Source organism: Phymastichus coffea, unplaced genomic scaffold, assembly GCF_024137745.1.
Source record: "Phymastichus coffea isolate CEN01 unplaced genomic scaffold, Cenicafe_Pcof_1.1 PCOF00006, whole genome shotgun sequence".
NCBI classification, from domain to species: domain Eukaryota; kingdom Metazoa; phylum Arthropoda; class Insecta; order Hymenoptera; family Eulophidae; genus Phymastichus; species Phymastichus coffea.
This window is the reverse complement of record NW_026706817.1, coordinates 5,342,817-5,357,667: the sequence shown is the minus strand read 5'-3', so window position 1 is coordinate 5,357,667 and position 14,851 is coordinate 5,342,817. Positions and strand designations below refer to the sequence as shown.

Sequence of the window (14,851 nt, the reverse complement as noted above, 5' to 3'; positions counted from 1 at the left end):
TAATTCATTTAATAATTAATTTTTTTCTTTTGTTTCATTACATAATTTTTTTAATAAATTGTTTTGTATTTTGAGAGCTTGCAGTTCTTCGAAATCTTCATATGTTGTCGTTTCCATGATTTTGCCATTTTCTGTTTATTTTTCGTGTTAATTTCATTTAATATTTTCTATTTTATCTGTTTGTTTTTCGTATATGATTTCATTTAATAATTTCTGTTTTATCTGCTCTCTATTTACAAGATTGAGTTGAGCTATCAGTTGTCTTGCTTCCTTGTTCAAGTTACCATATGGTAGATTTGAGGTGAGCGGTAGATTAGGATGGTCTTGGCAGATTACGAATGTTTATGAATTTGATGGAGCTTCCTGCGTTATATTTGGACACTAATTCACTAGTACAATAGAAATTTTCATACACTAAGCAAACTACTGCACCAACTTTTGTAGATGGATGACATGTATAATATTTATGTAGAGGAGAGTCGGGCGGCTCAGAACTGTACGTCATGATGACAAAACGAGTTACTATAGTAAATACAAACGAAAATAAAATTTACTATTTTTTCGATAAAAATCACCGAAACACAATTAGTTTTTTAAAAAATAAAAAAGATTTACAAGCTCTTAGAAAGAGCTTCAAAACTATTAGTACAGAATTTTTGTAGATGGGTTATTGAATTGTGCGAATAAAAAGTTTAAAATTAACTTAACAAAACTTTACATTGAATTAGCGAAAATACCTTCGAAATAAGTACTCGTTGATGTCTGTGTGAATATTTTTAACCGAGATAAAAAACTTTGAATCTCATTTGAATTTAGTCATTGGTGGTCCTATTTTATGGACCATCACTGTATAAGTGCAAATCCCTTTTTAATTTTCCATGTTTCAACTTGTGCTCACAAATCTTGTCGAAAATGTCAACAAAATTTATTCGAAAATTGATATGAGTGATTAGAGGTCTATAACTTTCGATTAAAAACATAAAATTCCACATATGAAATATTTTGAGTTTGGTCGATTGTTTAATCTTATTTTTCTTAACTAACTTCAATATAATATAAGTATATACTTCATAAAAATACATCATATAATATGCATATGCGTAGCTTTATTTTTACTAAGCAAAATTTTAAACCAATTTCAGAGCCAACCCGTTGTGAAAAAAATAATAACCAAACAATCATCTCAGGTTACAACACGTGTGTTTCGTTGGTAAATAACCAACCTCATCAGATCTTTATTAAAAAAGAAACAAAACGAGAAAATGGTTACAATAACAGATATAAACCAAAAACAAATAAAAATCACGCTAACAAAACATTTACCTCAATTCGCAAGTCACAATCAAATAAAGTCAAAAATACACTGTCAAACATAATATTCGCTCAACTACAGAAAGATCAAATCGGACAACGACTATGAAATAATGCAAATCAAAACAGTGTCTGTTGCCTTTTATACCAAAACAAACCACCGGTAGACACAATCAGATGTATCCCCTCTCCTATGCATGAAAACGGTACATTAAGCATCATTGTACATCAAAACAAAATAATAAAAAATATTGTAAATAAATATGAGATCAGTCAGCTAAGATATCAAATAAACCTTTATATTGTTTACTCAGTAAACTAGTGTCTTCTTGTCTATTTATAGTGTTATAAGACAAATTAATATAAATCATTTCCGAAATTCATCTCTTACAATAGTTAGACTCTCTATCTAAAATTATTGTGTTGTCCCAGTCAAACGAATGTGTAGGATAATTTTTCAAATGCATCGGAACCGGAAGAGATTTATCTAAAGGTGTCTTCCTATGCTCCTCTATGCGTTTTTTTAAACATCTCTTAGTTTGACCAATATATACAGACGGGCAACTATCACAATAAAATTTGTATACTACATTTGTCTCATTCCATTTTTCTGTAACATCTTTACCCAGTTTTATTATGTTGTCCAGCTTATGATTAATTAAAGGTATACAATGAATATTAAACTTTCTTAAACTATGGTTACATAAGTTAAAAAATTTTTTATGAAAAGGCAACGTTAAAACCATCGATTTGATATTCATATTTTTTCTATCATCCTGAGTAGCACTACTATTCCAAAATCTATGTTTACGAATGCGATCCAATATACATATTTTAACAAATTTATCCGGGTAATCATTATTTTTTAAAATGCTCTTAACAATTTTTATATTGTCTTCATGAAAGGTTGCATCAGATAGTAATAAAGATCTATCAATCAGATTATATACAATGTTTCTTTTTTGCTGAGTTGTATGGTTAGAATAAAAATTCAAAATTCTGCCTGAACAAGTCGGTTTTTGGTACCAATTAGTAACAATTTTACCGTTTTTGATTATTAACGAAATGCTAAAAAAATTATACTATTATTACAATGGATTTCATGTGTAAAATTTAAATGATTATTGTAATTATTAAAAATGTCCAAAACCAATTGCAAATTATCCCTTTTTATACATAAAATAGTGTCATCTACATATCTAAAATAAAAAAGTGGTGAACAATTATATTTTTCTCGCAAAACATTTAAACAATCTGTCTCCAAATCATCTATAACTAAATCAGCAAACAACGGCGATATTGGAGAACCCATCGGTGTACCAAAAATCTGTTTGTAAATTATTCCATCAAACTGGAAAAAAGAATTATTAAACAAAAACTTTACCGTATCAACTATTTCAGTAAAAGGTATCTCCGAAACAGAGTGAATCTTGTTAAATCGTCTATCAAGACTCTCAATGACTAAATCACACGGAACGTTTGTAAACAAAGAGCTGACATCTAATGAAATTAACATATAATCTGACGGAACTGTTATGTTCTGAAGTTTTTTTATAAGTTGAAAACTATTATCAATATGTGAAAAAGACCGTAAATTACATTTTTTTATTTCTTTGTCTAAAACTGTAGATAAAAAATGAACCGGGCTATTAACAGTTGAAATAATAGGTCTAAGTGGATATCCAGCTTTATGAATTTTAGGAAGGCCATACGCTTTTGAGAGTACCATGTTAGTTTGCGTGAGAGCATATTTATTATACTTAAAATTTAAATAACCCTTTTCATTAAAATCACGGAGAATTTTATAAACCCTTAATTGCATCGATCTCAAAACATTCTTACCAGTTACAATTTTATATGTATTCACATCCTTCAATAATTCAATCATATTTGATTTATAATCCCCGACATTCAAACAAACCGTTAATAATTATATTGGATCCATTCGTAAACATAGATTTTGGAATAGTAGTGCTACTTAGGATGATAGAAAAAATATGAATATCAAATCGATGGTTTTAACGTTGCCTTTTCATAAAAAATTTTTTAACTTATGTAACCATAGTTTAAGAAAGTTTAATATTCATTGTATACCTTTAATTAATCATAAGCTGGACAACATAATAAAACTGGGTAAAGATGTTACAGAAAAATGGAATGAGACAAATGTATATGATAGTTGCCCGTCTGTATATATTGGTCAAACTAAGAGATGTTTAAAAAAACGCATAGAGGAGCATAGGAAGACACCTTTAGATAAATCTCTTCCGGTTCCGATGCATTTGAAAAATTATCCTATACATTCGTTTGACTGGGACAACACAATAATTTTAGATAGAGAGTCTAACTATTGTAAGAGATTAATTTCGGAAATGATTTATATTAATTTGTCTTATAACACTATAAATAGACAAGAAGACACTAGTTTACTGAGTAAACAATATAAAGGTTTATTTGATATCTTAGCTGACTGATCTCATATTTATTTACAATATTTTTTATTATTTTGTTTTGATGTACAATGATGCTTAATGTACCGTTTTCATGCATAGGAGAGGGGATACATCTGATTGTGTCTACCGGTGGTTTGTTTTGGTATAAAAGGCAACAGACACTGTTTTGATTTGCATTATTGCATAGTCGTTGTCCGATTTGATCTTTGTGTAGTTGAGCGAATATTATGTTTGACAGTGTATTTTTGACTTTATTTGATTGTGACTTGCGAATTGAGGTAAATGTTTTGTTAGCGTGATTTTTATTTGTTTTTGGTTTATATCTGTTATTGTAACCATTTTCTCGTTTTGTTTCTTTTTTAATAAAGATCTGATGAGGTTGGATATTTACCAACGAAACACACGTGTTGTAACCTGAGATGATTGTTTGATTATTATTTTGTTCACAACGGGTTGGCTCTGAAATTGGTTTAAAATTTTGCTTAACAAAATGGAGAGTGTCAAGAATAACAAAACTTTAATTTTTACTGTTTAGTCTTTACTTACTTTACATGAAGTTTCATAACTCGATGAACGATAGGAATATCTCGTCCTTCTACTTTGAAAACCACAATTTCTCCAACTTTTATAGGTTCTTCTTTATAATTTGTCAGGAAAAGTAAATCTCCTCGGTGAAATGCTGGTTCCATACTTCCGCTATAAAATCGAAATTCTATTTTAATACTCGTAAATATTGCTTATTAAAATTTTCTTGGAAAATATTGCATACACTCCCGCCTAATAATAATGACGAAAAAAAGTCTTTTGTATGAAAAATAATACATATTTTTTTATATTTTGACAAGATGACACCAAACTCAGGGCCCTTTTCACTCTAGAACGTCAGGTTGAAAGTCATTTGAAAATCAAATTTCAAAATAATAGTTCGAGTAGAAATGACTCGTATTTCTGTCTCACGGAATTCGCTGCAATAAAACTATTGTTAGCTTATTTGCTCGGGGTGAATAAATTATTTTCAAGTTTCGGGCTCTTAGCGCGTAAATAAACTCGAACTATAAAGAATACTATATGCCTCCGAATCACTCACGATTTGGATTACTGTGAGGACAGGGTGAACATATACACAAATGATCATTAATGCGCACTTATAAAAGAAATAAAAAACAATTGATTTTCACTCCAAATAGATAATTCGGAGCGCAGGGATAGCAATGACAGCTTTGCTTCAACACTCGTATGTCCTATCAATCGCGCATTCCTCAGGCCCAAAAATTGTTGGTCAGCGGCATCGGCTATTCATCTTTCTACACGCTCGGGTAGACGTCCACACTCAGGCACAAAGGAGAGAGAGAGAGAGAGAGAGAGAGAGAGAGAGAGAGAGAGAGAGAGAGAGAGAGAGAGAGAGAGAGAGAGAGAGTGAGTGAGTGAGTGAGTGAGTTCATTTATTTGCCTTGGGGTAGTACCCCGTCTGGCTACAAAGAAAAATACAAAAGTTTATCAAGGGTTGCAAACAATTTAACATGCAACCATTAACCGTATGTAGGCGATATGCAGGTATACGGGAACAAGATATCCCGTATAGGTTTAAGTAGTAATAACAGCGAGAAATTGAACTTAACAGTTATAAGATCAAATAAAGAATAAACGTAACTTAAAACTAATAAAATATATAGTAGGGCGAAAAATAATAACAGTGATGATAATAAAACATAGCGTATTATAAGCCGAGTACTATCGTAATTCGAAAAGGCCTATGAAAAATAATCGAACAATGGTCATGGATCAACAGTATGACAACACCTCATGAGACAGACAACACATAAGAATTATAGCCTTGCGAGTAAGACTGCTGGGAGTTGGGAGGGATGAAGCAAGTAGATATCTAAATAGCGCCCACGAACTTCCAGGTAGAGATTGGAGATAGTAAATTGCGAGGCGTGGAAAGGTAGTATGGGAGCAGGAAGGTGGTAGAGGGCTTCAAGTGGAACAAAATTTTCGAAACGAGCAAGAGTACTCCAAGCAGTGATTTCAAGCGTGAACAAAAGTGAGCGAAACCAATTTTTAAATTCAGTTAGGCGATCGGGAGAAAAATCTGTTACACTGAGACGATTTAGTAAGCGAGAGGCACTGATGGTGAAAGAGTTATTCCAAGCCTGGGTGCGGGGAGCACCATAGTTAAGACAGGAAGGAGGGTTCCGTTTTGACCTATTTGAGAACGTGACACAAATTGGGTCTGAGAAATGATTCAGGAGCTGAGAAGGAGTTTTATGGGAAAGAGCTTTATATGCAAGAGTACCAAGAGCAAGAAGTCGCTTGTTTGCTAATGAAAGCCATTTTAGTTGGAGCCTGTGGTAGGTAACATGAGAGAATATACTGTTTGTCGGAATAAAAGGGATATGACCGACTACGAAACGGGTACAGGCGTTTTGGGCGATTTGGAGTTCAGAGATCCGAGTTTTATCAAGGTCCAGCAGGAGAGTTGAACAATACTCGAAGTGGGGAAAAACAAGGGACTCAACAAGTTGTTTACGGAGGGGCTGATGCAGAGAGTGTTTGTAGTGCTTGAGTGAGTGAAGGGAAGAGTAGACTCTGCGAACAGTGGTTGCAGCATGGAACTTCCAGTCGAGGGTACTGGCTAACGTGACACCAAGACTTTTGACAGTCCCGGAGTAGGGAATGGAGGTACCAAGCACGGAGATACGTGAGAGATTAATGAAGTCGATGCGCGAGATATAGAGTTCACTGCCAAAGATGATGACTTGAGTTTTAGAGGGATTAATGGATAGGCCGTTTAAGAGAGCCCATTGGATAACCTCATCCGCATCGTACTGAGCTTGGGCAATACCCTCAGCAAGACTGTCGTAGTCGCAGTGCACGTAAATTTGAAGATCATCCGCATACAACATATAATTTGCAAAACGGAGGACACAGGGGAGGTCGTTAATGAAAATAGCGAAAAGAAGGGGACCTAGGACGCTCCCTTGCGGCACACCAGTAGCAGTGCGCAGCCACTCCGAGGCTTTTCCGCCAGCATCCACTACAGCCTGAAGTCTATCAGCGAGATAGCTGAAAAATCACTTGAGTGTGGCGTCACTGGCCTTTATGGAGCGCAGCTTCCTGATCAAAATGGTATGTGATATGGAATCAAACACTTTGGAATAGTCAAACATAACCATAATGGTTAGTTTGCGCTTGTCAATGGCGTGACGAATATCGTCAACAACTGTAAGGAGAGCAGTTTCGGTGCTATGACCACGACGAAAACCAGATTGACGAGGGGACAAAATATTATGGGATTCAAGGTGGTGAGAGAGTTGTGCATGTATAAGACGTTCAAATGTCTTGCACAATTCACAAATTTTGGCGATCGGACGAGTATCAGAGGGAGATAGGGGGTTGCATACCTTTGAGAGGGGACAGATGAGGGTGCGTTTCCAATCGGAGGGAAAAGAACCAGAAGTGATGGACTTGTTGAAAAGTGAAGTAACATACGGAGAAATTACAGGTGCAACAAGTTTAAGCATTTTGGACGAGATACCATCCAGTCCTTGGCCACGAGACACGCTATTAATGAGCGCATTCTCAACTTCGTTGACGGAGAAGGTGCACAGAGAAAACGTGGGAAGGTTGAAAGTATGAGGAGGGGGTTCTGATAGGATGGCTTGAAACTCATCCAGGGTGATAGGAGGGAGTTTGTTGGCAACGGACGCATAATGCCGATTAAGGGCATCGGCATCGAAAAAAAGAAGAGGAGAGGGATGGGAGGGTTTGCTGATTCCAAGGGCATTTATTTCACGCCACTTAGATTTACAGTCAGCAGCAGAATCAATTCTCGATTTTATAAAAGAGTTTTTTGCTGCAGATAGGTCGTTAGAGACTTTCGAGCGAAGCGATTTATAAATACGAACATCAGTGGGATGTTGCGTGGATTTTGCGATGGTATATGCGCAGTCACGTTTACGCATGAGGGAGCGGATTTGAGGGGAGACCCATGGCTTAAGCTTGGATGATAAAGCAATAGTGCGAATAGGAGAAACAAGGTCAAAGGACGAGGAGATGTTCTTCGCAATCAAGCGTTCAAGATTGTCAACATAGTCTAAAGATAGAGATAGGGAAGGACTGGCGTTGGTAGAGAGTATAGGTAGGGAGTTGAAACTCTCATGCACGGTACCTAACAGAATTTCAGTATTTATGGAGGAAAGTTGTCGTGTGCAAATGGTTTTCTTAAAGTGTTCAGTACGAGCGTAAGCAAGGTGTAACTCAATGAAGTCATGGCCCGCGATAAAGGGCGCATGCGATTGTGAGAACCATACAACCTTGCTTATGCGTTGGTAATAAAAAGATCAAGCGTGGTGTGGGAGGGAGGAGACTTGTCAATGATATGGTGAGTAGGTTCAAGAGAGACTACACTTAGTCCGCTGTTTACAATCAGAGTGCGGAGTGTACAAGCATCAGAAAGGGAGGAAGATGATAAGTCCGCATTAAAGTCGCCAGTGATTAAAACGTTTTGGAAGTGAGGAAGATAGGCAAATAAACAATTGAAAAAGTGAAAAGGAGCGTGAGCATGGGGAGGACGGTAAAGGACGGCAAATAGCAGTTTATAATTGGCATACTTTATTTCACAAAGGATAAATTCAGGAGTGTTATCATACTGTGGGTCCGAAGTGACTAGAATATTGACGCTGAAATGATTTCGCATATATATCGCAAATCCGCCGCCTTTTTTGCCGACACGATCGAGGCGGAAAAATTTGAAACCCTCGATGGCTAGATGAGTATCGGGGAAATCATGTTGTAAATAGGTTTCGGTTATCGCAATGATATCGAAGTACGTGGAGGAACATTTGGCTTGTAGTAGGGAAAAGTGTGTGAATGAGTCTAAACGATTAATGTTAATGTGACCGATGGAAAGGTGATGTTGTATGCGTGCAGCCGATTTGAGATCAGACTGTCATGAAGACATTGTGTCAGATGGTTCATCACTAGTCTGTTGTAGTGGGTTAGCCAGGGAGGCTTCAGGTTGATGTTGAAGTGGAGCAGCAGAAAAAGTACTATTTTCTCCAGAGTTTGAGGTACGAGATGGGAGGAATCGTGGAAAATCATTAGAAGACAAGATTGGGATGGGCGTAGCACGACGATTCTTCCGCATGCATACGCGAAGATTCCGGACTACTGGGCGACCAAGGTTATGCCTGTTGCTAAAAGAGAGGGCTAACGAGAATAGGTCAAACACAGGCTTGGGCCAGAGCGGACGGATGTAAACAGGCGATCTGCCACCACAACCAAAGACATCCAGAGAGGTCTTGTCTTTCAACTTTGAAGAAGACTTGACCACTTTGTCTCGCAGCAGTGGGCTGCCAAGTTGAAATACAAATGCGGAAGTGTTTGTCCGATTTGCATTGGTAATTTGAGGTGCTGAGGAGTGGGTGGCGATGGTTGCCGAGTTGCGAGGAGGCTATTGAGTTTGAGTGTCTTGGCGAGTGGCCGAAATCCACTCCCGACAGGCGTAGATGGAAGGGCAGTCACAGCCTTGACCAAAGCCAAGGAACGACAAGAGGGCTTTGGCAGCTTGGTAGTGTGTGCCTGTGAACGTTAATGGAAGGCCAAAAACAAGAATTTCACATTCGTCGGCAAGCGATGAGAACATGTCTCGACGTTGGTTGTCAGTGGCATTTTGAGAGACAGTATGGTGGATCGAAGACATGAATTCATTTTGGAATTTCTCATTTGCTTTTCGGTCTCTCATATCAGCGAGAAATTCCTGATGAAAGCTAACGAACCACGGTGGAGGAGCAGATGAGTCCGCCATGTTTATAGGGGTAACAAGCGGTGATGGCTGAGTAGAGCAGAGTTGCTTCACGTTGCGAAAATGTGGAGATTGAGGAGATGTTGCCTTGCGTTTTTTTGATGCGAAATACGCAACAGTAGTAACGGAGGTCGCGTTAGATGTAGCGGGTGGCGAACAAGTTGTAGCAAAATAGGGTATTCCTAGGAATAATGTTAGACGCAGGGCGACAACCGCTACAGATAATAGCGCCCGCCGACGCAACTGGGCTAACACAATGCGAGTGAAACAATTCAAAACAAACAGTGCACTGAACTGAGCGGTCAGTCTTACGATTAATAGACGAGTTACAGAATGCGCATAATGTAACCATTAAAGGCGTCGATAAAAATTAGAGATACGCAGATTTTCGTAATAAGCAGTTTGAAATGCGCGCCAGTAATAATACAACGCGATCAGTGGCGACAGAGAGAACTGATTAGTTGCGCAATTAGACAGTCGGTAACGCAGATAACAAAATGCAATCAGTCGATAAAACAGGGCTACTGAGCGGTATACAATGATGGAACTGAAAAGAAATGCCCTTGAAAAATGTAAATTCCAATTACAATAATTAATTAAAGACCATTGACACGCACTGCACAAAAATTGAATATGAAAACTCTCTCGCTAAATACTTAGAAGTTAGTACATGCACACACTGGCAATAGATACAGCGAAAAACCGCAATACACGCACAACCGCAAACAAAAGTCAATTTTCAGCAGTACGAGACCAAGATGAAAACACCAGGGGATGCGGCGTTGACCAGGTTAAGGTTGAGGCTCGATGTTAAGGCATGTAGAAGATGCAGCGAGAAACGTTGTAAGCGTAGGTGTAAGGCGTTGTTTGCGTTTACGTGTGTAGCGTTGATTGTGCTGTTGTGTGAGGCGTAGATTGGAGGTTATGTTGTGTAGCTTGGAGGTTATGTTGTGTAGCAGGTGTTTAATCGCAACTGTGGCTCGAAAAAGGCAATAAAAATTGCGATTTATTGCCCAAGCATGAGAGCCACAGTTAGCGACCGCCCTGCAAAATGAGTTTTCACTCCGAGGAGGAAAAACTAGATGAGTAAAATAAAGAAACAGCGGAGCGAAAAAAAAGAGGCGCTGTACGTACCGGAGAGAGAGAGAGAGAGAGAGAGAGAGAGAGAGAGAGAGAGAGAGAGACTGACCGTCGACTGACTGCGCAAAACTGGAGATTGTGTGGTTACGTACTGGCTTGTCGATACTCAAGGAAGTAAAACTTCCAGCTGACGTCAACACCCAGAATCTGGTGCACCTACTGGTGATCTTCTCACCGGTCGTTCTCTATGGGCCCTTTTTTTTCTTCGTCTCTTTCTGTCTCTGTTTTCTTCTTCTCTCTTTCTCTCTCTCTCTCTCATGTGCTTGGAAAGTGAGCGGAGCTAGCACGTGCTCACTTTTCCTTCCTACATCTACTTTTTCTGATAATGACCTCCGCATCTCAAACAAAAAAAATCAAGCATGAGTTCATAATAAAACAGGTATAGGTAGGCCAGAGTGACAGGCGAGGGTGAAATGGGAAATCGGCTAGAAGAGCCGGTTCCTCCATTACATATAGTTAAGGGTCTCGGAATATGAATTAGCAGTCATCTGACTCCATCAGGTCAAGGTTATGGTTAATTCAAGATAAAATATGTTTATTTTGCAAAAAGTAAATTTATGATTGTAGATTTTGAAATAACAATAACGGACAATTTTACGTCCAGACATGTTCTATTTCTTCTATCTTAAGAAATATCGATTTCCATAAAATCTTAAACTGTAGTTGCCGTTATTTGTCATACACAAACCGAAACATAGCATTTAACGGAATTCGTATTGCGACATAATTTCTCCTTGTTGAAGAAAGGTTTAAATACTCGATTTGATTTCTACGTTCCTAAATGGTTGTGATTCTATTGTTTGAACGATAGAAAGATTGCCTGTTTTTTTATTACATAGGATCGGATTAGCTCGAAAACATACGATACATTTCTTAAGTACTCTTTTGACCTAATTACGATAGCCTAAAATTCAAAATCTTTCGCGCCACATGTATAAAGTGTTTTTTACCCCTGTTTGCAAATTAGAAAAATGATAATACCTGATTGTGATGATTGTGAACTGATTAATTACCTAAAGTATCAGATGTTTCTTAGTAAATGGTATAATTACTTTCGAATCCGTTCTTCCAAATGAAACATACCATCGTGATTGAGAAATGGATCGAGTAAGCCGATAGGATCTCACATAAATTAGTTTATTATTTTTTAAACGTGCTATGGTACGCTCAATTTTTTTTAGCATTTTGATATTTGCCTTCTGTTCACGATTCTGTTCACAAACAACGGGCAATACACAAATACTCGTTTTAAGCGGGCGGAAGAAGAGTAACTATTTAGTATGTCAATTAAGTGTATTCCCAATTAGTTCGGTACGGTTAATAAATATTTTATCGCTTTTGTCCCTGGCAACTCTTCTAATTCTGGTAAACTTGATTTCACTTGCTTTTGCAAAGGCCAACATCCTGCCAAAATGCCGCCCGCAGATCGATCTTCGACAAATAAACCGCGCCGCGTAATTTATCCAAGATCGTGTCAATGCTTGGCATCGGATACGCATCTACCTTGGTTGCCTTGTTCACGGGCCTGAAATCCAAACAAAAGCGATAACCTTCATCCGATTTCCTAACGACGACTGGTGCGCTGCACCATTGGCTATTCGATGGCCTAATTATCCTGGCTCTCCACATTCGCATCGTCTCCTCTTGTGCGAACCTCAAAATCGGGGGAGACATTCGTCTCATCGGCGTCTTTATCGGCCGCGCGGCTCCCACATCGATTATATGCTCGATTACGTCCGTTACGGCTGGAGATTTTTCTTGCTCAGGGACGATCCGGCGGACCAACGCTAGGATTCGCTCCCATTGAGACTGCTCATAGGTCGTTAAACCAGCGCACTCCGCGAACACGTCGACCACGCACTCCCCGGAACCCGCGAGAGGAACACATTCACCCCGATCGCCTGCCCGCTACTGACGATTCTCGTAATCGATGTTAAGATGCCACTTCTTCCAAAAATTAACCTCGAGAATGATATCGTGACTCAGCAAGACACTACGCCTACCATCAGTTCCTCGCATCTTCCGCCCACATCAAAGACCAATTTCCGATCGCCACACATGCTAGATTTCTCTCTCGAGATCCCCTTCACGGAAATCCGCGACGGTCTCAATCGTGATTTAAATCTATCTCCTATCGCAGGGCCTACTACTGAGACCTGCGCTCCAGAATCAAGCAACGCCTTTTACGTGACACCTGCAATGTCAACGTTGATTAAAAATCTATTTTCCACCATCGCTACATGCGCCACGTCCGGGTCCCTTGGCCGTCCATATGGCAACTCCGTCGAGCTCAGCTCGGCCTCTTCTTTTCCGGAAACAAACGGCGCGTCCCCGACTACCTTCGTCGCCTCTAACGAAATGTCGGCACCATCAGTAAGCCCCCCGTCCGTCCCCGAGGCAACAGCCACCGCCGAAGCCTGCCCAGCCGAGGGCGGAACGCACGAGCTCGCCTCACTATCCATGACGCGCACCACGATCCCGCGCGATGGTACTCACTCACTATCCGTTTGACTCCTTTAATCGCGCCTGGTCGCGAATCGCCAGCGGCTGTCACTAAGCATCCGCTCAACCCGGCGGCTGATTCTCCTTTTTCTCCCAATTTTTCCACTGCACTCGCTCTACCCACACTCGTTCTGCGAAGGACCTCTTGAACATGCAACGCCCGCTGAAGGGTAGTTAAGCAGGGGTCGTTGTGCGGTCGACGGTCCCCGCCTGCGAATTTTCCTGCGCGGCCCTGGTGCACGTTGGACAATGTTGAAAAACGGATCCAACCCTGCCGCACACCTGGCAAACCGGTGTCTGCTGTGCCTGGTAAAGAGGTATTGTGTATTATGAATATGCACCGATAGGTCAGATAATCAATAAAGAATATTATATTTTAATTTTGAAATTTTTGTATGAAGTAGTGAAAAGAAAATGCCCACACTTTTGATCTAACGATGATTAGCTTTTCCATTATGATGCGCTAGTGCACTTATGCAATCTCGTACAGTAATTTTTGAGTTAGTTGAACAATTATATAGTGATATATTTTTTTTATTTCAAGAAAAGTTTAAATATATATATAGTTTTAATCTTGTCTTGTTTTCATACATTCAAACCGTTATCTATCAAAGAATTGCGTGCGTTGTCGAATCCAAAACATTTTACATAATACATTTTATAATAATATATATAATAATACATTTTACAAAGACTTTTTCTACCAAATAAACATCAGGATACATAATTTTGTCTAGTTCTTGCTCGTAAAAACCTCCGATCATGGAATTATCCTTATAACCTAACAGATAATATAAACAGACTTTCTTTTTGCATTGCAATAAATAGTAAAAATGTCCGTAAACCAGTGAGCATGTATCCCTTTTTAAAAATGTGTTTAGACCCGCTCACTCGTACTTTATCATCTACTTGGAATTTCAGTTCCTGGAACATGCGATTGCCATAACAGAATTTTCTCAAAATTAGCATTACACTTTCCTTCGATATATTTTTTGTTTCCCTTTTATAGTGCAATGTTTAAGATTATTGTATGATTCAGTTAACGAGGAAATCCTTCCCAGACCCGTTATTTAATTTTGATTCGAATATTTTGAGATAGTTAGATACGGAAACCAATTGATACATTGCGACGGGGGAGAGAGAGGGGAAAAATAAATATTAGTCAGTTTCCCGGTCTCAACTGCCGCCAGCGGCGCAGTTAACCGAGGTGTGCAGCTTTTATTTTCTGTTTTGGCGCCAGCTACCCTGTCCTCACGTTAGGAGGGCAGGTAGCACTGCAACATCGGCTGTCGGGTCCTGGTCGCTGTGGTTGTCGGGTGGTTTCCCCGTTGTCTCCTTCCTCGTCGTCGTCGATCTCGCGCGATCACCTACAGAAGATGAAGGAGAAAAGGGGGTGCGAAGTCCTAGACTGAATCGTAAGAGGGTGAGTCAAATGGAGAAGAGGGGGGAACAACGGTTATTCTTAGCCACCCACGGCTGCAGCTCGTCCGGCTAATCAGTGAAGTTCGGGGCACGAGGCTCTTGTCTCAGAAGCGGGTACATCAGAGTGGCGTCTCAGGACGCCTCATTGATTATCTAATAGACAGGGGAGGATCCCGATCGACCAGTCATGGGGCTTGCAATAGCGATCGTCGAAATA

General features: G+C 39.2%; 1 protein-coding gene across 2 annotated transcripts in view; it reads right to left on the bottom strand.

Annotated features, from left to right (window-relative positions):
* The window catches only part of LOC131668420 (signal peptidase complex catalytic subunit SEC11C), a 232,152-nt gene that overhangs the window by 29,399 nt on the left and 187,902 nt on the right, over positions 1–14,851 (bottom strand). For both annotated transcript variants that reach the window (XM_058942567.1, XM_058942557.1), the window contains one exon: positions 4,311–4,460. In XM_058942567.1, coding sequence (XP_058798550.1) covers positions 4,311–4,460 — 150 coding nt within the window. The remainder of the gene's footprint in view (positions 1–4,310; positions 4,461–14,851) is intronic.